The 24,951-nt window shown below is 43.6% G+C and overlaps 1 protein-coding gene across 1 annotated transcript in view; it reads right to left on the bottom strand.

The window, feature by feature from the left end:
• The window catches only part of trmt61a (tRNA methyltransferase 61A), a 44,956-nt gene that overhangs the window by 16,476 nt on the left and 3,529 nt on the right, over window positions 1-24,951 (bottom strand). The window contains exon 3 of the mRNA XM_084308852.1: window positions 567-833. Coding sequence (XP_084164978.1) covers window positions 567-833 — 267 coding nt within the window. The remainder of the gene's footprint in view (window positions 1-566; window positions 834-24,951) is intronic.

Here is a 24,951-nt window from a genome sequence, read left to right as displayed (position 1 = left end):
AGCTATAGCTAAAACGCTAACTAGAAGCTAACCACTGTATACAGTTCCAGTAGACTAACATTACACCTCTGTGATTTAAATGTGTCCTTAGTAACTTATACTCGAAGGTTGTACTAGGGTTGGATGCAGTTCCCCGTTGGTCAGTCTGTCTGTTTTCCATCTTCTGCTGTGTTTAACGTTATCTGTTTGCGAGTGCTCCTGATGGCTAGCCTAGTACCGCAGGACTTTTATTATGTCTGCGGGTTGGCCAGTACTGCGCAAACGTTTATTAAACATTATATGTCCGCGGGTGGTCTTGTGCAGTGCTCTCGTGGCACTGTCAACTAAAGCGAACACTCAGAAGACGCGCACCGTTTGCCAGTGCAGTGATTGCAGAATGTTTTATTTTTTTGTATACCCGCCAGCAGGGGAGGAAACTTAACTTTTTGGCTTACCAGCCAACTGGCGGGTATCTGATTTTTTTTACCAGCCAAACGTAAAAAATACTAGCATTTGGCCAGTAAAGTGGCCTAATTTCCTCCCCTGCACCCCTATAAACAAAACAAAAAGAACACGTGACTCCTTACCCTGCCTCTTCAAGGCCGCCTTGGCGTGCACGATGGCCTCCCAGGGGGACGGGATGTCCAGGAAGGCGGCGTCGGCCAGGCCCGTCACCCCGAAGCCGTCTATGCACACGTCCCGGGTCCTCACCGTCACCAGGTGGCCCACGCGGTGCTCCTTGAACTCCTCCGCCACCTTCTCCGCGCGCTGCGGGTGGAACTCCGCGGTGTGCAGGTGGCCGGTGGGCGCGATGGTGCGCAGGATGGCGTGGGAGAGAGAGCCGCTGCCCGTACCTGGAACACACACGGGGGAGCAACGGGGTCAGAGGTCACGGATTTAAAAAAAAGGAACATGCCAACATTATGGGAAATCCTCTTTTTTTCTTTTTCTCCCATCCCAATTTAGTAGTTATGACAATTCCCTTCCTGGTCCTTGCGCACATTGCCCTACTGGCTACTGTCGGTCTGGGGAGGGTGTAGACTTCCACATGCTGCCCTACTGTCGGTCTGGGGAGGGTGTAGACTTCCACATGCTGCCCTACTGTCGGTCTGGGGAGGGTGTAGACTTCCACATGCTGCCCTACTGTCGGTCTGGGGAGGGTGTAGACTTCCACATGCTGCCCTACTGTAGGTCTGGGGAGGGTGTAGACTACAGTACCACATGCTACCACACAGGGCACAAAATTAGAGCCTGCCACCCGCCAACGGCGGGCATATTTTAGGTTTGGCGAGTGACAGAGGTCTAGAACAAGAAGGAGGAGTGCAGCGTCTTTGTGGTGTGAATGACACAGAGGTCTGTCCGCCATGTGGCGGGTAACAAAATGAAAATAGTCATGTAAAATAATTAAAACTGCGGTGTGTTTTGGTCTTACGACAGTCGCCTTTTAGCAAATCGCAAAGCCTGCGATTTGGGATACGTTATACAGAGAGTTTGATTCAAGTTTTTTTCTTGCGTGCCAGTCATGCTTACCAATCAGAAGTGCTGTGCTCTCATTGCTCACCAATCAGTCGGTCGGCAACCGGAACCAAACAATTTTTTCTTTTAGGCCTAGCCAATCCTGCTCAGTCGCTCAGACAGAAAACAGCTGAGCTGAGGTTAGAAATGGGGAGCGGGGCTCTCTCTCCATCCCTCTCTCTACTTGTTCAATTAAGGAGCCCTGTGTGTGTGTGTGTGTGTGTGTGCACGTGCGGAAAAGACCAGATGACATGAGTTTGATAGGATTGACTGAGGATTGCCAGATAATGTTGATATTTAAATGTTAAAAAAATACAAAATAAATGTACATGATCATGCAACATAATTTTTTTTTGTAGGAACGGTTTGGGAGAGGGAGGTAGGACTTCAGAGAGAGAGAGAGAGTACAAATTTGACCTCTTTAAGTGTGTATTCTTCAACGTAATAGCTTATCTACTTGAAATGTACTGACAAATTTATATATATGTGACACAAAAATGCGTATTTCTTTTGGCCGGTAAGAAATATGCTTGGCGGGTAGAATTTTCCCATCTACCCGCCACTGGCCGGTGAGTCAAAAAGTAAATTTCGTGCCCTGCTACCACACAAACTGAAACGCACATGCTTTGTTGTCGAGCACTTTCCGACTAGGCTCAGTACACGGAAGAAACGGGATCCTACACAGACGCTCTGACACCTGTCAAACGCAGACGGGTCATTAGAAGGCAGACGGCAGACGCTCGGCGCTCAGATGGAGCGGAGCGCTAAGTGATTCTCAGGGATGGTTCTCACCAGGAGCACTCAAGTTACTTGACACACTCCTGATGTCCACCGCTGGAGATTCCTGCCCATAGCGGGAATTGACGACAGACCAGCAGTTTAACGGGAAGACAGAACAGAGGGGAGAGATGGAGAACTACATGCGCGGCGCCACTGGTCATAAGCTGTGCCGATCTATGTAATAGAGCAGGGGTTCCCAAACTTTTCAGGCCAGGACCCAGAAAATAAGGCGTCAGAGAGCCGCGGCCCAATGCACATCGTCAGGCTTTTTTATTTTTTTGCCAGGCGACCGAATTTTTAAGCCAAATATCACTTCAATCCTATTAAGTTAGTTCAAGTTAGTTATTCATTTATATGTGCTATTTATGAGAGGGCTAACTTGTTGCAAAATAATTATGATAATAATAATAGTCTCATTAAAATACTATTGTTGCTTCGGTTGTTTTCAGCGTTTTATGTGCATAATCTGTTATTTAGTTTGAAATGTTCGTTGAAATAAGTAGATTTTTAGTTTTTGTTTATTTATTAAGTTACCGGTAATATAAAACCATATAGTCACATTTTAGAATACAATAGAATATAATTTTAGAATACAACTAGAAACACTGCCCTGGCCTGCTTCTAAGTTCAGTGGCCTGACAAGACAAAAAAAAAAAAAAAAAAATGTTTAATCATCTCACGGCCCACCCATGGCTGCTTTGGGAACCACTGTTAAATAGAGCACTTCACTCATTCACTCACTCATCACCCGCCTGCAGTACCCTGCAGAGCCACCGGGGACGACTACGAACACATAATGAAGAACGCCGACCGGCTGCAGTTGCAATACCAACTCACATTTTCACACCTGGAATGTGGCCAATGTGTATAGTATTTTAGCCACTACGTTTTAGGCCTTTACTGCTTTGTACGAGGCCGACGCCCACTTACTCCATCTCCCCGTCATAAACAATGCCCATCGACGGAAGTGAGAGCGAGAGAGAGTGAACGGTGTGTGAGAGCGAGAGAGAGAGAACCAGAGAGCCAACACGAGGGGGGGGGGGGGGGGGGGGGGGGACTGGGGACACGTGTCTCATCTTCCGCCCCGCCCCCCTCCCTCCTGACATTGCGTCACTGCTGCCATTGTTCTGACGGTGACAATGGCGGTCAATGTTGTACCCCACAGCAGCAGCGGCGGCACATTGACATGCTAAACGGCGTGCGGCTGGAGGAGCGGATGACTGACCACCACGTCAGAGCCAGGGGCCGCGAGGAGGGGGGCCAAGGGGCCAAGGGAGAGGGGGGTGGATGGAAAGATGAGCGTGTCTGATCGCAGGGGAAATGGAAAACTATAGAATTAGAAGGTAGGGAAAAAAAGGAGCACTTCCTGGTGTATGACTAGGATCATAGAGGAGAGGATGAGTGGGTGAGAACGGCTTCCCCATCGCCGCTGAACTGCTGCCGCACAAGAACGTCGGGGGGGGGGGGGGGGGGGGCGTGTCTCATCCTCGTCATACGATTCTAGCTATTTATATGTCACAGTAAAATTCCATCGGCACAGCTGCTATAGTATTCCGATGATGTCCTTGGAAACGACGGCCCCGTCACATACGGACAGAGCTGACAGAGCGCGACACTGTTCCGACGTGGGGCTGAAGAAGCCGCGAATGTTCGGCCGCGCGGGTGCCGTCGCCGTGGCGACACATTTAACTTCCTATGGCAGCCGTTTTTTCAGTGTGTATCAACCCGAGTGTCTGTTCCAGAATGTTGAGTGGCTGTTCTATACATTCAGGCACAGTGGGGGGGGGGGGGGGGGGGGGGGTGCTTTGAGGCCTCACAGTAGTAGTAAACAACTTGAGTAGAAGACTTCACTACAATCAGTCAAGAGCTGGCCTCCATACATTGCAAAATTAAATTCAAGGACTTTTAAGTACTATTTTTCATTTTCAAGGATGTCACTCGAAGGATACAATTCACTTTTAAATGCAGTTTTTTTTAAGCACCTTCTTGGCCTGCTTGCCAGCTAGAGCATCACACGCGAAGAAATGAGGAGAGGCAGTTGGAGCGAGCGAGACAGCGACTCGTCAGATTTGATTAAAACAGAAAAAACAAAACGATTTCTTGATTCAGAACATTGGATGAACAAAACATTCAATGCGAATGGTTGATTTGAATTTCAAGGACTTTTTAAGCACCTTGCAAACCCTGCACATACCAATGGTATTCTGTGATGGGACTATATTCACGTTGGCAGACTACAGGCTAAAGTGGCCCAAATCTGATTTATTTTCATGACCGTGTGAACAGCACACATCCCATCGATGATCCTAAAATCCGATACAGGTCAGATTTATTGCAATGTGATCTCTTCATGCGACTTTACGTCACTCTAGATTCAATAAGTCATAAGTATTGATTTTTTTTGCATGTGTACAAAAAAAAGTTAAATACTTTTTTCTTAAAAAAAGAAAAAGAAATATTATTTAACATTAGTTTGTGTGTGTGTCGTGGGCCAACTACAGTGAGTGCACATGACACACAAACTAATGTTAAATAACACGTTTCTTTTTTAAGAAAAACGTCGACTTTTCCACTTTTTTTCCACATGCAAAATAATACAAAAATCTATATTTATCGATAATTTTGTCCCAATTGAACGATTCTTCCAAATGGCATATCATCTCAGCCTTAGTGAACACAGCCTTCCTTAGTGGTGCGTGACAGCAATGAATAGACCATTACTGTTGTATGAATGAGCTTGTTTTAAGCCTAAATTAACAATTCCATGCGCTGCCTGGTGATCCTGAGTCACAGGGCCAGTGGACCAGGCCCATTCACACACTGTGGACAAAGACTTTCCACCAGAACTGCACTCTTCAATGGCTACAAGAACTCAATGAGAGAGAGGGAGAGAGAGAGAGAGAGAGAGAGAGAGACAGGGAGGTCTCATTCATGCACCCAGATGAAGAGGGAGTGAGACAGATCTTAAGGAGAGTTTAGTGCCGAGGAAAACACTGCTGGACTGAAACCGGGCTTGATGTTGTCAAGAGTGACGGACAATGTATAGCATTTAGCCACTACGTTTTTTGAGTGGGCCATTATTGCTTTGTACCAGGTCAGCGCCCACTTAGTCAAAAGTGTCTCTCGAGCCCAAGCCAGAGGGACAAACCATCAATCAGCCGTGGGCAGGCGAGGGGCTGGCGCAGGGGCTGGCCCACTTTCAGCCCATAGTGAACCACGGCTGGCCCACTTTCAGCCCATAGTGAACCAACAGCAAGGGCAACGTCTGCTCGAGTTTAAAGTAACAGTGACTTCACTTTCAAAATCAAAGTTCTATCTTTATCTCCCAAGGTTCTATCATTATCTCCTCGTCCCCACGTCAGCTGAAACTCTATTGCAGTTGTGGAAAATGGTCCAATGGAGAAACCTCAAGGTTGTTGAAATGGTCCAATGGAGAAACCTCAAGGTTGTTGAAATGGTCCAATGGAGAAACCTCACGATTGTTGAAATGTTCCAATGGAGAAACCTTAAGGTTGTTGAAATGGTCCAATGGAGAAACCTTAAGGTTGTTGAAATGGTCCAATGGAGAAACCTCACGATTGTTAAAATGGTCCAATGGAGAAACCTCACGATTGTTAAAATGGTCCAATGGAGAAACCTCACGATTGTTGAAATGTTCCAATGGAGAAACCTCAGTCACGATTGTTGAAATGTTACAATGGAGAAACCTCAGTCACGATTGTTGAAATGTTACAATGGAGCAGGGCTGGGCGATATGACGATATTATATAAATATCGGGTACAGTTCATTAACGATACACTTTTTCAACGTATCGTGGATATCGTGATGTTTTGCCCAAGAGGATTGTGTCGCGTCAATCTGTCCACACGTTACTCGTTCATATCTCAGCCTGTGCTGAGATATGCCCTTTCCGCGGTCTGTTAATAAAGTTTTCAATCAGACAGATGTATGGAAAGGCTTTTATTATAACATTCGTTGTAGTAAAATCATTATGCCTCATTTAGTCATCCTGTGAAGCACTAGTCTCCTACTCGACGGCCGCGGGGAGCTAACGTTAGTAGCTTTGTTGATGTTTAGCACACGGGACATTCAGGAAGTCAAACGCTTGCCGATTGGTGCTAAGAACAGCAGGGCGGGTGCAAGCGGTGTGACGTCATTGGCAGACTCGACTGTCAATCAAAATGATTATGTTTCCGTCAGAATGAATGAATGAAAACTGTATTAAAAGGTTGCAGAATGGGTACAATACAGTACAGGAGGATGAAGACCAGAAAAAGACTTTCGGCTTTTTTACATAAGGGTCCTCCATTTTCAATTCATCAAAACATTTAGAGACATACAAATATACAGTAGTTTCATTAAAATGCTAAAATGCTATTTATTGATTGATTGATTTAAAACTTTAACATATTGCAGAATGGGTACAGTACAGCTCAATACATACAATTGTTAAGGGGATGCAGACCAGAGAAAGACTTTAGTCTTGTTTACATCAGGGTCCCCCATTTTCAATTCATCATATTTCATATCTAAATCATATAATATCTCATATGCAATATATAATCTAATAATCTAAATCTAATATAAAAATGCTAAATGCATGGGTATTTTATTTTGTCTTTAATGTTAGCTTGCAAACTCAAATACTGTCTTGGTAAGCCTCATAATGAATTGTTTGGGGTAAAAAAGAAAAACATCGTGATGTGTATCGTGTATCGCCGAAAGGTCAGAAAATATCGTGATATCATATTTAGGCCATATCGCCCAGCCCTACAATGGAGAAACCTTACAATTGTTGAAATGTTCCAATGGAGAAACCTCAGTCACGATTGTTGAAATGTTACAATGGAGAAACCTTACAATTGTTGTAATGTTCCAATGGAGAAACCTTAATAAGGTTGTTGAAATGTTCCAATGGAGAAACCTTACAATTGTTGAAATGTTCCAATGGAGAAACCTCAGTCACGATTGTTGAAATGTTCCAATGGAGAAACCTTACAATTGTTGAAATGTTCCAATGGAGAAACCTCAAGGTTGTTGAAATGTTCCAATGGAGAAACCTCAAGGTTGTTGAAATGGTCCAATGGAGAAACCTCACAGTTGTTGAATGTTCCAATTTGTCTTCAATGGAGAGTCTGTCTCTGTTCTTTGTAGGCCCTTTTTTGTGCTAAATAAACAGGCCCTCCCTTATTTGGGAGGAGGGGAGCAGTGATTGCCAACTTGCAGTGTGTTACATGGACGCACAAACCTCAATAGGGTTTCAACTGATGTGGGGATGAGTAGATAATGACAGCATTTGATTTCTTAACCCTTAGAAGTCTAACCTAAATAGCTCCTCCTCCTGAGAATTTCCCCCTTTTTTTTTGTTACATAATATAAAATTACAGATTCATACCTTCAAAATAAGCCATCAATTGTCAAATTTGAGACGATAGTTTTCAATCAATGTCCTATCAAACATTCTGGTAAAATCCTAACACCTTTTCAGTATAGGACTTTGAACTAGATCCAAGTTCATTCAGCTATCTGATGAGAGAACTACACTCCCAGAATTCAATGTGATCATTGTCACTAGAACCATTTCACACCTGGAGCAAAGGCCCAGTCATTCCTTTGTTATTCCAGTGAATGGACCCAGCAGGAGGCCTAGCCTAGCGACAAGCGGCCACTACATAGTTGGGTATTGAAAAAATGCTCATATCCAAAAGTAGTAGATAGATATAGGTCATACATGTAGGTATGCACTTGTCCTAATATACTAACCTACACTGTAGCACTCAACACTTTGATGAACATTGTTACTCAGCTGATAGAGGTGTGCCCTTCCTCAATAAAGCCAGAGAGAGAGAGAGAGAGAGAGAGAGAGAGAGAGAGAGAGAGATAGAGAGAGAGATGGTATTTACAGTACTGTACCATATCACATACCATATCACCTTTTGCAGCATACCATGATTACTTATATTGAGATGTTTCAGTACAGTGGATGGTACAGTATATACAGTAAAGTACAGTATATATAGTACTGTAAGAAAAAGAAGCAAACCAATAACAATTTGTGGTTGTATTTCTCTAGAATGAGAGAGAGAGAGAGAGAGAGAGAGAGAGAGAGAGAGAAAGAAAGAAAGAAAGAAAGAAAGAAAGAAAGAAAGAAAGAAAGAAAGAAAGAAAGAAAGAAAGAAAGAAAGAAAGAAAGAAAGAATTATTATTGCAGCGATTTTCACTGTTGACTTTTATTTTACTGGCCATCTTTGAACATGCCATATTTTTCTACTAACTGCCTGCTGGCAAAACTATGCTACTCGCTACAGTACCTGCAGATTAGACTACCTGTATATGCGCTGTCAACTCTCGCTCTGACTCCAACCCGTTGAAAGAGACAACACGCATTTCGTGAAGACCCGCCCTACTCTGCCTCTGATTCGCAGACTGTGGGTGGGGGGCGGGATTCTGACGGGACTCTGAATATGATTGGACCAAAGCAGTAGACAGACACAGGCAGTTGGAGCAGTGCAGGCGGACAGACAGGAGCTTGCAGAGTTGATAGCGGAGAATTTCGAGGATACCTGCTATACGCACTGATGACAGGATATATTTCCTTCCACTTGGTATCACTCTCGAATCACGTTTCAACCACTAACGTTGCTGCCATGAGCCTTCGCTATGGTAGCCTACAAGTGATAAAATAAATAAAACGCCCAACTCGCTGTACAAGAAATTCCTTCTGTGTGTGTGTGTGTGTGCTCTACTGGGCGCACCTTTCTACTCTAGAAAACTGCGAGATAACTCATCATAACTCGTACACACAAGCACTCTGTCTCTACTCATACAGTAGTTGATGTTTTAGCGCGACGTGGGTATATACACGGGCGAGGATGAAAAGCATGTTAGACTACTTTTTATTCATAAGTTAACGTTCCGTCGGGTCCGCGTGTATTCTCGAGAATGATAATAATAATAATGCAGGACCTCTTCAGATTATATTATCAACGACAGACAGTGGGAAACACAACCCCCCCCCTCTCGCGCTGAAGAATATGCATATTAGATCACTCAGTGATTAACACCTATGCGCTGTGTGTGTGTGCGCGCGTGCATGTACGTGACGCGTTGTAGTTTCGGGGGAATACAGGGATATTTAGAACTATACAATTGAGCAAGAATTAAACATATTTACAAGTCGTATTATGTTTAGCAAGTAAGGATACATATAGATTACACTATTATGCACTCGAAATTGTCTTTGTGCTATTTTTACAGATTTTTGAAAAACGGGACTTCCTGAGCATTTGTGAGAGATTCTAATTCTTTTGTTCTCCGCCCACGGGAGCAATAGGCCCCGTTGACTTCTAAGGGTTAAAGTGAACTGTTCCTTTAAAAAAATCCACCCTAAAAAGAGAATTAGCATTCTCCCTTTGAGCTTGGACAGTTTAGTCTCAACTTGTGAACATGAACAAATCTCTCCAAAAAAGAGCAGTCTTCAATCACAGAAATAATAGAAATTCTGATTTCTAGGGCGGCCGGGTAGCGCAGCGGACTAAGCATCCGTCTACCACCACCGAGACAGTGGGATCGAATCCAGCTGTGGTGCTTCCGGGTTGGCCGACTGTCCATACTAACACAATTGGCAGTGTTAGAGGGTGGGAAACCCGGCGAGGGTGGGTCCTGGTCGTTGTAAACAGCGATTCCTACAGTTCGGTCGGGCCGCCTGCACAGCAAGGGAAGGATCTGGGTGAGGTAGTGTGACCTTCCACACGTTACACTCTCCCAGTGAGAGTCCACGCTGCCAGGTGAAAAGAAGTGGTGGGCTGGCTACACATGTGTCGGAGGAAGCATGTGATAGTCTCCGCCCTCCGAGACCGACGGAAGGGGGTAGAGTGCGCAACGACCAGGTAGGGGATTGGGAATTGGCATAACGACTAACATTGGGATGGGAGAAAAACGGGAAAAAGGTGGAAAAATATTTAAAAAATAATAATAATAAATAAAATAATTCAGATTTCTTGCTTTCCAAGCTGCGACAGAAAATGGGCTTCCTGTACAGAAATAGATCCAGCTCTCCCACGCTTAGTAGAAACAGGATTGTTGAAGCCGTTTTCTTATCAAATTGGACTATGGTGATGTAATTTATAGACCTGCTGCGCTGCGGCTTCAACTCTTAAACCCCTGGACCCGGTCCATCATTCTGCCCTCAGATTTATTACTGGTGACAGATATGATACCCACCACTGTGTCCTTTATTTTTTATTTTTTTTTATTGAACTTTTTCCCCCTCCATTTTCCTCCGATTTTCTCCCATCCCAATGTTAGTCGTTATGCCAATTCCCAATCCTCTTCCTGGTCGCTGCGCACTTACCCCCCACAGTCGGTCTGGGAGAGTGGAGGCTACCACGTGCTTCCTCCGACACACGTCCAGCCAATCAACCGCTTCTTTTCACCTGGCAGCGCGGATTCTCACTGAGAGGGCGTAGCGTGTGGAAGGATCACACTATCCCACTCAGGTCCTATCCGCGCTTAGCAGGCGCCCCGACCGAACTGTAGGAGTCGCTGTTTACAACGACCCGGACCCACCCCGCCAGCTTCTCCCACCCTCTAATACTGCCAATTGTATTAGTGTGAACGGCCAGCCAAGCTGGTGACAACGCCGGAGCTGTGAGCTGGACTCGAACAGGCGAATCTAGCCGCTCCGGGGTTTGGTGACGAACGCAATCTCCGTTACGCCACCTGACCGCCCCCCACTGTGTCCTTTATGACAGGTATGATACCCACCACTGTGTCCTTGGATGGCCTTCTCTGGTTAAAAGCAGTGATGCAGTGGTGGTACCACCCAGTACCACGCCGTTCTAGCAGTTCGCTGAGCAGAAGTGCGTGCAATCACGCACGGATGTGTGCGCAGTCGTGCACGGATGTGCACGCGCGCACACAAAAATGCGTTCACAATTTTCACTGGACTCGTCGCGCCGTGCGCCAAGTACCCGGCACTTATCTATCACCTAGACTTTGCATAATAATAATAGGATACCAATAGCATAACAAAGAACGAGAAGAGTCAAACCAAAATACAAGCCCTGTACCAATTGGTGGGGGTTTGCTTGATCTGTGGTCCCGACTGGAAGGATGAGACATTAAGTTGTGCTTCAGAAGGAAACTGTCCTTCTGTAAACTAAGTTACATTGTTAATTTAGTTTGTATTTACTTTTCTAGTTTAAGTTAATTCAATTAAAGAAATTGTAACTACAATTACATTTAAAACATTGTTTGTTTTTCAACCATATCTGTTGACAATATAATTTCTTTATATATTGAAGGCTACATCCTGCTACCTTTTTCAGCCTCTCTATTTCAAGGCAATATTTACAAAAACTAAACTAAAACTAGTAATTTCCTATACAAACATGTTTCCTACTATTTATGCATAATAATCATCTGTTCTGTGCGCAAGCGAGGGAACATGTATGCGTGTGCGCGTGGCGTCGTCCAGGCAGTTCTGATATTATGACTGCACCACTGGTTGAAAGGCATAACTATCAACTATGTGTTTATTCTTAAAGCCCTGATTGGTAAACTTCCCTCTTACATCATAACACTGTTGGAATAGAATCTTGGAACCTATTCTACTCGTTCAAATGACTGGTTGGTTCGTAGGGTTCCTCCAGTTTGCTCTGAACTAGGAAAAACAAGCTTTTTCCTTTGATGCTTCCAACACCTGCAATGACCTCCAACTGATTCTGAAGGTTCTTCCTTCTCTTGCTGCATTTAAAAGTATGATCTCCGACCACTGTGTGTCGACTTGTAACCGTCTTAGCTGAACTTTATTGTTATATGTATTTATTAGGGGTGTAACGATGCATCGATTAATCTAAATGCATCGATTCAACTGCATCGATTTGAATATGTTAGAATCTATTATAATCGGGGGGGAAAAATATTTTTTATTTTTATGTTTCTTTTTTGTGTGTATTGTTTTTATTGACCTATAGTCCATTCATGCTGAGTGAATCAGTTCCCCCAGCCACATTTGTGTATTCAAATTTTTTTGGGGAATTAACGGATAGAAAATTTATAAAAAATTCATCGAAAATGAATCGTGGTCACATAAAGAGATTTCATGATGCATTGAATCGTTGCCTGAATAATCGTAATCGAAATTAATCGTTGTGAGGTCGCATCGTTACACCCCTAGTATTTATATGTATGTAAGGATGTATTGCTGATGAACGGTCTTTGTTTCGTAAGCTCGTCGACGCTGTAAATAAAGGTGACCTCAGTGTTTCACAAGTTAAAATAAAGGTTTGAAATTAAGATTTTGGGTGGACAAGGCAGGACTTGGCCTTTTTTCTGCTGGGGAACCCATGCGCCCCCCCCCCCCCCCCCCCCCCCCAACCCAGCTTTGCTTTGATGCAAAAGATCAAGAAGAACTTGTGACTCATAAAGGTTTATGGTCTATTCATGGAACAAGACGTCTAGTAATACGTGGGTAATTAATGCATGAGGCTTAAAGCGTAGAACTTTGATGCGTAGAACATTCCCATTCAGATCTATATGGTACAGCTGGTACAGCTATGATGACGTTCACAGAAACCTTGATAACAGTTTATCAATGGTAGCTATGAGATGGAAACAACCCGACAAACCCACAATAATTAATTGGGCTTTAACATTCTTAGATGCAATTTATTTGGAGATCTCCACAGCTCGGGTAATTAGAGTTAAAGAATCGAACATTAATTTGTGGGCATCGGCAGCTGAGAGAGTAAAGTCAATGATCTAGCAGCAGAGCGAGGTCGGGATGGTTGGTCCTGAGGGGTCCTGGGGTGGGAATTGGGGGAAGAAATGTCTTTTAGAAATGTCTTTAACCAAAATAATTTTTCATTATTGTTATTATTATTATTGCGGTTACTGTTTTGTGATGTCTTGTTTGTTATTATTGTTACTGTATTGTGTTGTGTCTTGTTTCATGTGGAAAAAGAGAAAAATAAAGAAAGATTTGATCACAAAAAAACTATTTATCAATGGAAAACCAGTATTGGTTTGGTGCATGAGATGCTGGGGCATCGCTGTGGATGAACATTCCAGTGGCACATGTGGTGAGCATTCCATCTGCCCGAGTCTCCTAGCAGAATTACAACACAAGGGCGGGTCAGTGTCGTTACATAGAGTTGGGATTGAATTACGAAAAAGAAGGCCTTCATGTTTTCTGCACCATCTGCATGGAATGGCCTGGGAAATGAAGTTAAACTCCAGGATCTAGTCACTCTTTATGAATTTAAAAGGCATGGTAAAATCTATAGAAAACGGACTCTATTGATGTTTGTAATTGTTTTAAATTGAAATAGGATCACATGGCTTCCCTGCACTTTTACTGTAAAGCACTTTTGAGCTAATTTGTTTGTATGAATATATGTGCGTGTGTGCGCGCTGTATGAAACTGCTGTACTGCTGCCATTCTTGGAAAATATTTTTATCTCAATGGGTCTAAACAGGTTAAATAAGGGTTAATGAAATAACCCAGGTCGGACCTTCTAACTGTGAGGCAACCGTGTTAACCACTACGTCACTGGCTTCTATGGAAGCCATCTGGTATACAGTTTCTTCTGATAGTCCTCATGACCTTGGAACCGTGGATGAGTATAGGAACCCATGACCTTGGAACCTTGGATGAGTATAGGAACCCATGACCTTGGAACCTTGGATGAATATAGGAACTCGTGACCTTGGAACTGTGGAGGAAATTAGCCGGAGCAAGAATGCAAAATAGACTTGGTTAATACAGATTTATTAACCCAAACAGATGTATCGAAATATACGTTAGTTAAGAGTTATGGCGGATGACTCCACCAGGATATGAGGCCAGGTTCCCCCAGAGAGCTCCTAGAATAACCTTCGTACCGGACCAAAAGGGGGTGTGGTCAGGTGACCAGGTAGGAAAGATTATGGCGTCGGGGAGGGCTGGAGAAGGGTGGGGGAGGGCTGGAGAAGGGTGAAGGAGGGGTGACAGGATGTCCAGGTGAGCTAGGGATGGGGAAAGAGGGGGAGGGAGACGCATGGGGGGCCGGAAGGGGGATGGTTTAGGTATTGGAGGTGAGAGACAATGGGTGGTGACTGATTGATCAGGGGAGACAAAGGACATTTGGGTATTTGGGATTACAGTTTTTCCCAGTCGCTTTGGTGCATTTCTCACATCACTATTTAGATTTGCACAACAGTTAGTGCATTTCTCAAAACAATAACAATTAGTACAAACTGCAAAACCTAGTTGATAACCTGCACAAGTGTGTCACTTGCTCAAAATGGATAGTTCCTTCTTCAAAAGCAAGTATTCATGTCAATGAAAGTGTCAGTGTCATCAAAATGAAAAGTCCTGACACCATTGTTTATGAACAAGATAGTCAAATGGTTCTCATGTTTTCATTATGACAGATCACTCTGTAAGTGTTTTCCAATGCAAAAGTCAGATCTTGGTGACACTACCTGAAAATGCTCAAGACAGCACTAAACACTATTTGCACAGCCATTTGACATCTACAGTTACACATTACTGTACACATTACTGTACACATTGTAATATTCCCTCCTTGTTGGTCTGGGACATCAATGGTTGCTCTCTGTCCAATGTGATTTCTTCCACGCCTTCTACCTTTTGCCAGATTGAAACCCGCCTCATCAACGTATAATGTGTGCAGCGGTTCCCTGGTACACGCTTTATCCCAGAAGAGAGAGAGAGAAAAACTATAAACTTTTCCTGTGTAACATAATGCATTTTGGACAACATATTGTACAGTATGAACTGTCATGTAAGTGTACCGCATGGCACTATACAAAGTAACTTTACAGCACTGAACATTAGAGTATGCAGAACACATAAATGTTTTACTTGTACATACTGGTGGCGGATCTCCTTCACTCTGTCGCTGTTCCGGTCAAATGGCACATTGTACTACAATTGTTTCATGCGCATTTAATTTCCCCTGAGCACTTGCCCCCGTCAATTGTAGCGATTGAAACAGATTCAATATTCCCAAAGATATTGTCATCCTCTATAACAGCGCTTTGTATCTCTCTCAACCTTATGGCATTGTTTGCAATCACCATTGCACAAATGGCTTCCTCTTGTTGCGGAGTAAAAAGGGGCCCTCTTCCACCTCTGCAAGGTTGTCTTGCAATCCTATGTGGTGCAGAGTAAAATTACAGTAATGTACAGCAAACATGATATACTACTTTACAGTAACCCATATTACTGTAGTGTACAAGAACAGTGCTTCCCACTTGTAAAATGCTGCAGTACAGTACCATACTGTAAATATAGCAAATCTTTACTGTAACACTACTTTACACTACAATACAGTACATCTGTGCTGCAGTGCAGTAAAGCTGTCTAAATGTAAAAAGTGACAAGTTCTTGTCCCACTGCAAGCTTCATGTATGACACAATGGCAGTAGTGCAGTGCAGATTGTTTAGTGCTGAATTACTGTCCAGTATACACACCTGCTCTCCCGACGAAATGTTTGAATACAGTAATTTTATTTACAGTGGTTCCCTCAACATTTGGCTGCACCCTTCGACCAGCCTCAGCCATTGTGAGGCCGTGATTGACAGATTTGGACAACTACTTCAACATTTTTGTATGTAATGACTCAAGCAATGAAATGAGGACTATTAGTTGTATAGGGAATGACTATTCAGCAGTCATAAGTATAGTTAATTTTGACTGACATGACATAAGCAAATGATAATGTTATAAAACAGCAGAGAATTGTATGAAAGCAATTGATGCATGTCCAAAAGCATTTGCAATTTGTTCGGAGGAATGAGAAACTGCTACTATGATGTGCACAAATGACAAAATGTTGTTGAGGTTGAACTAACAGTTATGAGAACTTTAATTCTGATCAGAAAAATGCACCAAAGCAATTGAGAAAAACTGTAATCAAGGGAAAATTGGGACCACTACACTAGTTTGAAGGTATAACCTTTATGCCGACAATACTGGGATATACTGCTTGACTTTTATGACTATGCTTGATTATGGTGATGTTATATATATATATATATATATCGGTGGGAATCGAGAACCGGAACCGGTTGGGAACCGGAACCTAATTGTCCGATTCCTGGAATCGCATGCCTCCGTGACTATCGATTCCTCTTATCGATGCCATGTTTTTCTGACAGTTGCGCATTTTAAACAATAACGTTAGCGCTACGCATGCAGCCAGAGCAGACTATTTGATTCCTTGACTAGGAAAACCTAAATGAAAACGAATGCTTTCACTGTATAAATATTCTACCATTTCATCCATTTTAGATGATCACAATAGACTGAGGCTGCAGCTAGTGGTTCTCACGCACCTCAGCTAAATCCTTTCACGCTAGCAGAGCGGGGGTAAACTGACTCAGGAAAAGGTGAACGAGGGCGGCTGATTGGCGCAGTGGGCAAGGCGCTCGCCACTAACGCAGGAGACGCTGGGTTCGAGCCCAGCTCTCTGCGTTGCTACCGGCTGGCCGGTCGTTCATACTAACACAATTAATTGGCAAGTGTTAGAAGGTGGGAAAGCCGGTGGGTGGGGATTTGACGTTGTGGACAGCGACTCCTACAGGTCGGTTTGGTGACGCCGGTGCGACGGAAGCAGGAAGTAGTGGGGGCAGCGTGAGCCTCCCACGCGTTACTCCTCGCCACTGAGAGTTCGAGCTGCTGCGGTGAAAAGATGCGACAGGCTGCCTCCTCGTGTATCGGAGGGGACACGTGATGCAAGGCTTCTGTCCTCACTACAACCGACCTGTGGGAGGCATAGTCTAGCAACGTTCAAGACAGGGGAGTGAAGAATTGGATAATACGAAATTGGGATGGGAGAAAAATAGAAAATGGGGAGAAAAAGTGGATCAAAAAAAGGAAAAGGTGAACGAGTGTCACCGAGCAGTCACAAAATTTGTAAGGGCTCGAAATTGTGACCATTTTGGTGGGGGCTCAACAATAAATGACAATCAATCAGAAATGTCAAGTTGCATGTTGGTATTCTAACCAGCTTAGTTCTGTTGCATTTCCAATTTATTTATTTAAATTATAAATTTATCAGGAAGCGATAAGGGAATCGATAAAGAATCGGATCGATAAGCAGAATCTATAATGGAATCGTATCGATAAAATCTTATCAATTCCCATCCCTATATATTATATAAAAGATTTCCTATTTTGCCCGGAAAAATGGCCGCTTTTCTGGGCGCATGTTATGTGGTTAAATTTGGGATATTGCAACCACTACAGAAAAATGTGAGTACACAAGTTCAAGTCAAGTTCAGACTTATGCTACTCTATTTCATTAGCACTAAAAGTGATTTTCCTTTTTTGCATTAGTGACTTCAGAATGTTATCTTTCAAAAGACACCAGGCTTATGCATGTGCTATAAGCATAAAGATAAGCTTTGCAAAAAAAGTATGCAGTCCTCAAGTTCAAGTAAAAGAAATAGCCGCTTTTCTGGGTGCATGTTAACACTTTCAGAGCCAGTGCTTAACCTTAATTTACCTGTTGAATGCCACCATCCACTTCAATGTTATCTTAAAAACGCCTAATCTATGTTTTAAATTATGGCTATGTGTCTAATCTGCCCGTCGCTTATCAATGACTCGTTTTCCAGTCAACATTGTCGAAGCGGATTGTTTTTTTATCGGTTAATTTTTGTTTTATAGCATTTTGAAAAGCCCTCGTTTTCAAGGAAAATATAAAGATTCCATGATAAAAGACATTTACTGGAATATTCTAGAATACACAAAAACATTGTAATTTTTCGGCCTATTTATGAATTGTTTTCAAATAAACACTAGATTATCGATAGTATATGTGTACGTATGCACGCTATAGAGGCGATCTGAAAAATCGATTCTCTTATTTCCTCATCAGCGATCGCGCACAAACAGCCACATAACACATAGGGCAAACGCTGAGATCTCAGCGAATACAACTCTGATTATCCCAAGACTGGTAAAATAGATTCCTTACCTCAGATCAGATGGTAGGGCTGGGCGATATAACTATAACGATAAATATCGCGATATATTTTAATAATCGATATCGAATATCGAAATAAAAAAAAAATCGAAAAATCGTTTTTTTTTTTTTACCTGCAACAGGGCAGTTTTAAAACCAGAGACAGTGGACAGACTTGTCTTTCTTGCCTGCAACTTAAAGTAATGGCTTTGCTTGTCCAAATGACAATACTGACCAAATTCAGATTTCTTTTTCTCTTGTCCATTTATTTTGTTTGCTTTCTAATTTAAAATACATTTTGAAACCGTCTGTACACAGTAGGCTATGTGTGCTAGCAGAACTAGACTCCAGTCATGAGTCACAGTGCACATGTGCGTGCGGTGGTTTGTCCACCAAAAAAGCGCCAAAAGATCGAAAATAAACTAGCAGAGCCAGAACTGTTCAACTCCTCTGGAGCCACAGCCAGCAGAGAAGCCGGTTTACTTTAGCTTTTAAACCAGCTGCAGCCTGAGAACTGGAGTGTGAGGGGATGTAACACTAAAGATGGCGGCAATGACAAAGAATTGCTGCAAAATAAACATACATCTGTTGTTAAAAACAAAAACAAAAAAAAAATGTTTTTTTTTTTTTTAATTTTTTTTTATACTTATAACAATTCGATAATTATCGATATCGAGAAATAAAATAAAATTATCATATCGTTATCGCGATATGATTTTTTTCCATATCGCCCAGCCCTATCAGATGGTCTCCAAAAAGATCATTCCAATTCCTGATCGCCATTCCAAATATCGATCACGCTTATTGATTGAGTATTGGCTGCTGTAAATATATATTCCAGGCTGATTCCCGTCCCGCGATGACTTTCATGTTGATCAGACTTCTTACCAGCACAAGGAACCAGCTGGCTCCGCCCCTACATATCTACAGATCCCAGGTCAGTCTAAGCGACTGACCTGCAGTTACACAAGGATAGATGATAGGGGGCGCTTTTTTCCATTCTGAGCTCCTGTAGGGGCTGCTGTACCAACGGGAGACTCGGTTGATGAAATATGATTTCAGATCGCTAATAAAACAATAAAAACGATATTTGTCGTCCGTAGCACTCAGTGGGGGGGGCTAATAAAACTAGTTATGACGTCCCTGGCACTCAAAGTGTTAAGAGGTTAAAACAATAAGGCATCTTTGAGCATCATTAAGAATCTCGAGGCTGGGGCCAGCATGTCCTCTTTTTTTTGGAAATAAAAATATGGTCAGTCACCCTAATATAATATATATATATATGCATGTGTGTGCATCTTCACAGTGTCGCATTGCTCATTGTATGCTCAGGTTGGATGTTCTATGCCGTCTGTCTGCAACCCTAAGTTCCAGTCTGCCTCTTGACCTGACTTGTGTCGCATGTCGTCCCATCTCTCCCTCTGTTGCTCTCTCTCTCCTTCAGTCTCTCTCCCTCTGTTGCCCTGTCTCCTTCAGTCTCTCTCCCTCTGTTGCTCTCTGTCCTTCAGTCTCTCTCCCTCTCCTTCAGTCTCTCTCTGTTGCTCTCTCTCTCTCCTTCAGTCTCTCTCCCTCTGTTGCTCTCTCCTTCAGTCTCTCTACCTCTGTTGCTCTCTCTCTCCTTCAGTGTCACTCCCTCTCCTTCAGTCTCTCTCTCTCCCTCTGTTGCTCTCTCTCTCTCCTTCCATCTCTCTCCATATGTTGCTCTCTCTCTCTCCTTCAGTCTCTCTCCCTCTGTTGCTCTCTCTCTCCTTCCTTCCATCCAAGATAAAATAAGATAAGACATTCCTTTATTGATCCCCTTGGGGAAATTCAGGCATCATAGCAGCATGTAGCAGCATGTACAAATTAGTGTTGTCAAAAATATCGAAGTATCGATACATATCGATACTGAATATTTAAAATGGTTTTGATACTCATTTCCCGAAATACCGATAGTTTCTGCAGTATCGGTACCAGCTGGCGAGTGTTCTACCGCAAGTTGTTGACACGCTGTTCAGAGCACGCTTGCCCCTCCGCCTCCTCCAGCCCTCCCCCTCACAGAGCCGACAAACATTTTAGCTGAAGATGGCAAATGCAGAGCATCCGCAACTTGTGCTTGTGGATAAAGAAAACAGCAGAAGTGCTGTTTGGAGGTACTTCGGGTTTAAAGTAAACAACGAAGGACAAGCTAAGGAAGATGCCCCAATGCTATTTGCAAGCGGTGTTACAGATCAGTGCCAACGCGGATCTCCATAAAGAAATGAGAGGTTCGTGACAGCTGCTCTTTCAGCGTCACTGTGACTGAAGCATTAAACCATTAACTATAGTTTAATACATGATACGTTGTCTACTAATGGCGCATAATATCAACAGCTGATAAGTTGTTAGTAACGTTACAGGCATCTATCAGCTAACGTTAGCTACTGCTAGCCGTTAGCTCCCTTAGTTTAGCTGGCCACTTTTATAATTACTGCATGGAAACGGAGTAACGTTAACGTTTAAACGTTATGTCGAGGTCATACAATACTACAGTCGACATAAGGTTAACGTTACCCCGTTTCCATGAAGTGTTTAAATAGCAGCAATCTTGTTGAAAATGTAACGTTACTAAAATGCTCCGAGCATTCTCTCTCTCTCTCTCTCTCTCTATTTAAATAAAAATCGAAACTGTTACTAACTGTAATACAAACAGTTCAGTTTGTCAGGTACATGCAACACAGATTACAGTGTTTACATCTGTACATTTAAACAACAGAATACACATGAGGGAAGGAGAGACCGGCTGTACCACCTCTCTGCAAGGTGACTTCTCTACATTACCGAGTGTTCCATCAGCACACATGGTGTTCACATACACGTGTGTGTGTGTGTGTGTGTGTGTGTGTGTGTGTGTGTGTGTGTGTGTGTGTGTGTGTGTGTGTGTGTGTGTGTGCATGCGCGTGTAGACCAGGTCAGAACAGCAAACACAATTATCACTTGTAATCGCCACCTGTTTACGCAGCTCAATCACAAAGTCACGCCCTGGAACAGCAGCACGTTCTGGCTTCAGCTCGTTAGACGAGGCACCTCTGTGTCGTACAGGCGCTGCTCAGCAGATCAGTAATGGCTCTCGTTGCCCGAACACACGCGGCTGATGAAACACATTCAACGTGTAATTCGATAAGACAAGTTTTTTTTATCATCTATTCATTAGTGATGCACGATATATCGGCCGCCGATATAATATCGGCCGACATGGCCGTTTTTTTACACATCGGTATCGGTCCGATATCAAGATAGGGCCGATATTTAAAAATAAAATAAATAAAAATGTTTTTTTTTTTATCTTTTTACATGTTTTGGCCTTAAATAGTTTCAAAATATCAGTCATTTCTGAAAATAAGTTACAAAAGTAAAAAACAAAAATGCGTTTTGGAAAATAGCTCTTTATTTGATTATCATAAAAAAGTGTTTTCTATACAGAGCTATCGACATCGGTAAATATCGGTATCGGCCAGAACAGCAATATTAATATCGGTATCGGCCACAATTTTCACATCGGTGCATCACTACTATTCATAAATCGCAGCGGGTGTAATCTGGGGGGGAATTTAATCCGATGTGAAGGTTTTTATTCTACAAAGAGGTGCTCGAGCTGGTGTCGAAGTTCCACGCTATGTTACAAGAACGGGATCAATTAGCCATGAGGTGGAAACAACCTGAAAAAGGTACAATGATCAATTGGTCTTTTTTTTTTCCTCCCATCCCAATGTTAGTCGTTATGCCAATTCCCAATCCCCTTCCTGGTCGTTGCACACTCTACCCCCTACCGTCGGTCCGGGAGGGCGGAGACTATCACACCCTCGCCGGGTTTCCCACCCTCTAACACAGCCAATTGTGTTAGTATGGACGGTCGGCCAACCCGGAAGCACTACAGCTGGATTCGATCCCACTGTCTCTGTGGTGGTAGACAGACGGATCAATGGTCTTTTGACACTTTTGGATGTAATTTAGATGGAGATCTCCACTGCTCGGGTGATTGGAGTTGGGCAATCCAACATTGAACTATGGGCCTCAGCGGCCGAGAAGGTAAAGGCCATGATCTAGCGGCCAAGCGGGGTCGGTCCTGAGGGGTCCTGGGGTGGGAGTGGGTGAGGAAGTGTTTTTTGTGATGTCTGTGATAATATGATTTGGTTTTTGCACTCTGTATTTATAATTTTTGTTATTTCTGGTTGTATTGTCGTTATTGTAGTTATTATTGTTGAAGTACTGTCCTGTGATGTCTTGTGTATTATTGTTGTTACTGTATTGTGTTGTGTTTTGTTACATGTAAAAAAAAATATTATCACAAAAAAAAAAAAAAAAACGGGATCAATTGATGAGCCTGTAATTCCCACCGGAAAAACCTGTGTAATCAGAAGATGGATTACGAATAAGCCACAGGTAATACTGGTTGACGACCATGACGGTGCATTGCGGCTGCTGTCTCAGCCTCATACACCCCCCCCCCCCCCCCGCCCTTCATGCACATGTGGGGGCGTGAATGAGACAGCAGTTTCCCTCCAGAGTGCCTACGCATGGAGAAGCTGACATCACTGCAGGCATGTTGCGGTTCTCTCCACAGTGCTGACGGGAGGAGGAGGGGGTGGGCAGAGCTGAGTAAGCAATCTTCCTATCAATTTGATTGGACGTCTGGACCCACTGCATGCACATGTACCCCTCCCCCGCAGTGCCTCAGCTCGCTAGTGCCATATATGTAGTCTGGTGATGAAAACCCCGCCCTAGCGTTTAGAGCTCCATCTTTAGAATCTTTACCTCCACGTTCTTCTTCTACACGCGTTCACCTTTGTGTTTCATAAAGCTCGTAAAGCTAATTAAACGGCTGTTACCATGGTAGCGCGTTTGATGACAATTCATCAGAAGAAGATGATGAAGAGGGAGTAAATTTTTTTTAACAGACGGGAGCTATAAAGATGTAATTATTTCCACGGCTGGGTTGAGTTTTCCTTTTCGTGTTTCTTATCACACTATATACTGTATCTACGGTATAATCGAGTAGGTGTTGCGCTTGGCGTGCGATTATGTGTTATGAGAGTTTCAGAGCGGATATGAGCGAACTTGTTAAGTGCATAGGGAACTCATTAAGTGCACAGGGAACTCGTTAAGTGCATAGGGAACTCGTTAAGTGCATAGGGAACTCGTTAAGTGCATAGGGAACTCGTTAAGTGCATAGGGAACTCGTTAAGTGCATAGGGAACTTGTTAAGTGCATAGGGAACTCGTTAAGTGCATAGGCATAGGGAACTCGTTAAGTGCATAGGGAACTCGTTAAGTGCATAGGCATAGGGAACTCGTTAAGTGCATAGGGAACTCGTTGAGTGCATAGGGAACTCGTTAAGTGCATAGGCATAGGGAACTCGTTAAGTGCATAGGTATAGGGAACTCGTTAAGTGCATAGGGAACTCGTTAAGTGCATAGGGAACAGGGAACTTGTTAAGTGCATAGGGAACTCGTTAATTGCATAGGGAACTGGAACTCGTTAAGTGCATAGGGAACTCGTTAAGTGCATAGGGAACTTGTTAAGTGCATAGGGAACTTGTTAAGTGCATAGGCATAGGGAACTCGTTAAGTGCATAGGGAACTCATTAAGTGCATAGGCATAGGGAACTCGTTAAGTGCATAGGTATAGGGAACTCGTTAAGTGCATAGGGAACTCGTTAAGTGCATAGGGAACTGGAACTCGTTAAGTGCATAGGGAACTCGTTAAGTGCATAGGGAACTCGTTAAGTGCATAGGGAACTCGTTAACTGCATAGGGAACTCGTTAAGTGCATAGGGAACTCGTTAACTGCATAGGGAACTCGTTAAGTGCATAGGGAAATCGCACAATGTTAAATCTGCGGGCCACAGATATATGCGGCAGCGAAAAACGGGACGTTGCCGTGCCTAGTCCCGCCCATGTCCCATCAATCATGTGCCAGCCAGGCGTAGTGGAACAACAGCACTGCAGTATCGTGTGATGGAGCACTACGGCAGCCAACCCCCCCCCCACGCAATACACACACCCCAAACCCCCTTCTGCCTCACGGCCTGGTGAAACTGCACCAATCATCACACCCATAGAGGCCAGGTGTTTGCATCAAATCAGATAGAAGACGAAGGTGACCCTCGACGCTGATGGCAGAGAGAGAGAAGCCAAAGGAGGAAGAGGAAGAGGATACATAGGATGAGAAACGATGTGTAGCGCTTGGGACACTAGACGGTCACCACGGACACTGGTCGCCATCTTTGGAGGATCACAGATGTTGGTCGCAACACTGTTGGAATGGAATCTTGGAACCTATTCTTTACACGTTCAAATGACTGGTTGGTTCATAGGGTTCCTCCAGTTGGCTCTGAACTAGGAAAACTGCTTTTTCCTTTGATGCTTCCAACACCTGGCTGGAATGCCCTCCGACTGACTCTGAAGCTGAAGGTTCCTCCTTCTTTCGCTGCATTTAAAAGTATGATCGCCAAGCACTCCCAATTTTTGTTCCTCACGTTCACCCAGACAGTCACACACCGACGACGGTTGCAAGGTGCCAACCTGCTCATCGGGAGCAGTTAGGGGTTAAGTGTCTTGCTCAAGGACACTTCGACGCGCTGCCCGGGGCGGGAGGAGAGGGAATCGAACCAGGAACCTTCCGATTACCAGACGACCGCTCTACCTCCAGATCCACTGTCGCCCCCATATAAAAGA

The sequence above is a fragment of the Notolepis coatsorum genome (genome assembly GCF_963971535.1).
Source record: "Notolepis coatsorum genome assembly, chromosome: 2".
NCBI lineage: Eukaryota > Metazoa > Chordata > Actinopteri > Aulopiformes > Paralepididae > Notolepis > Notolepis coatsorum.
This window is presented reverse-complemented; position numbering and strand designations above follow the sequence as displayed.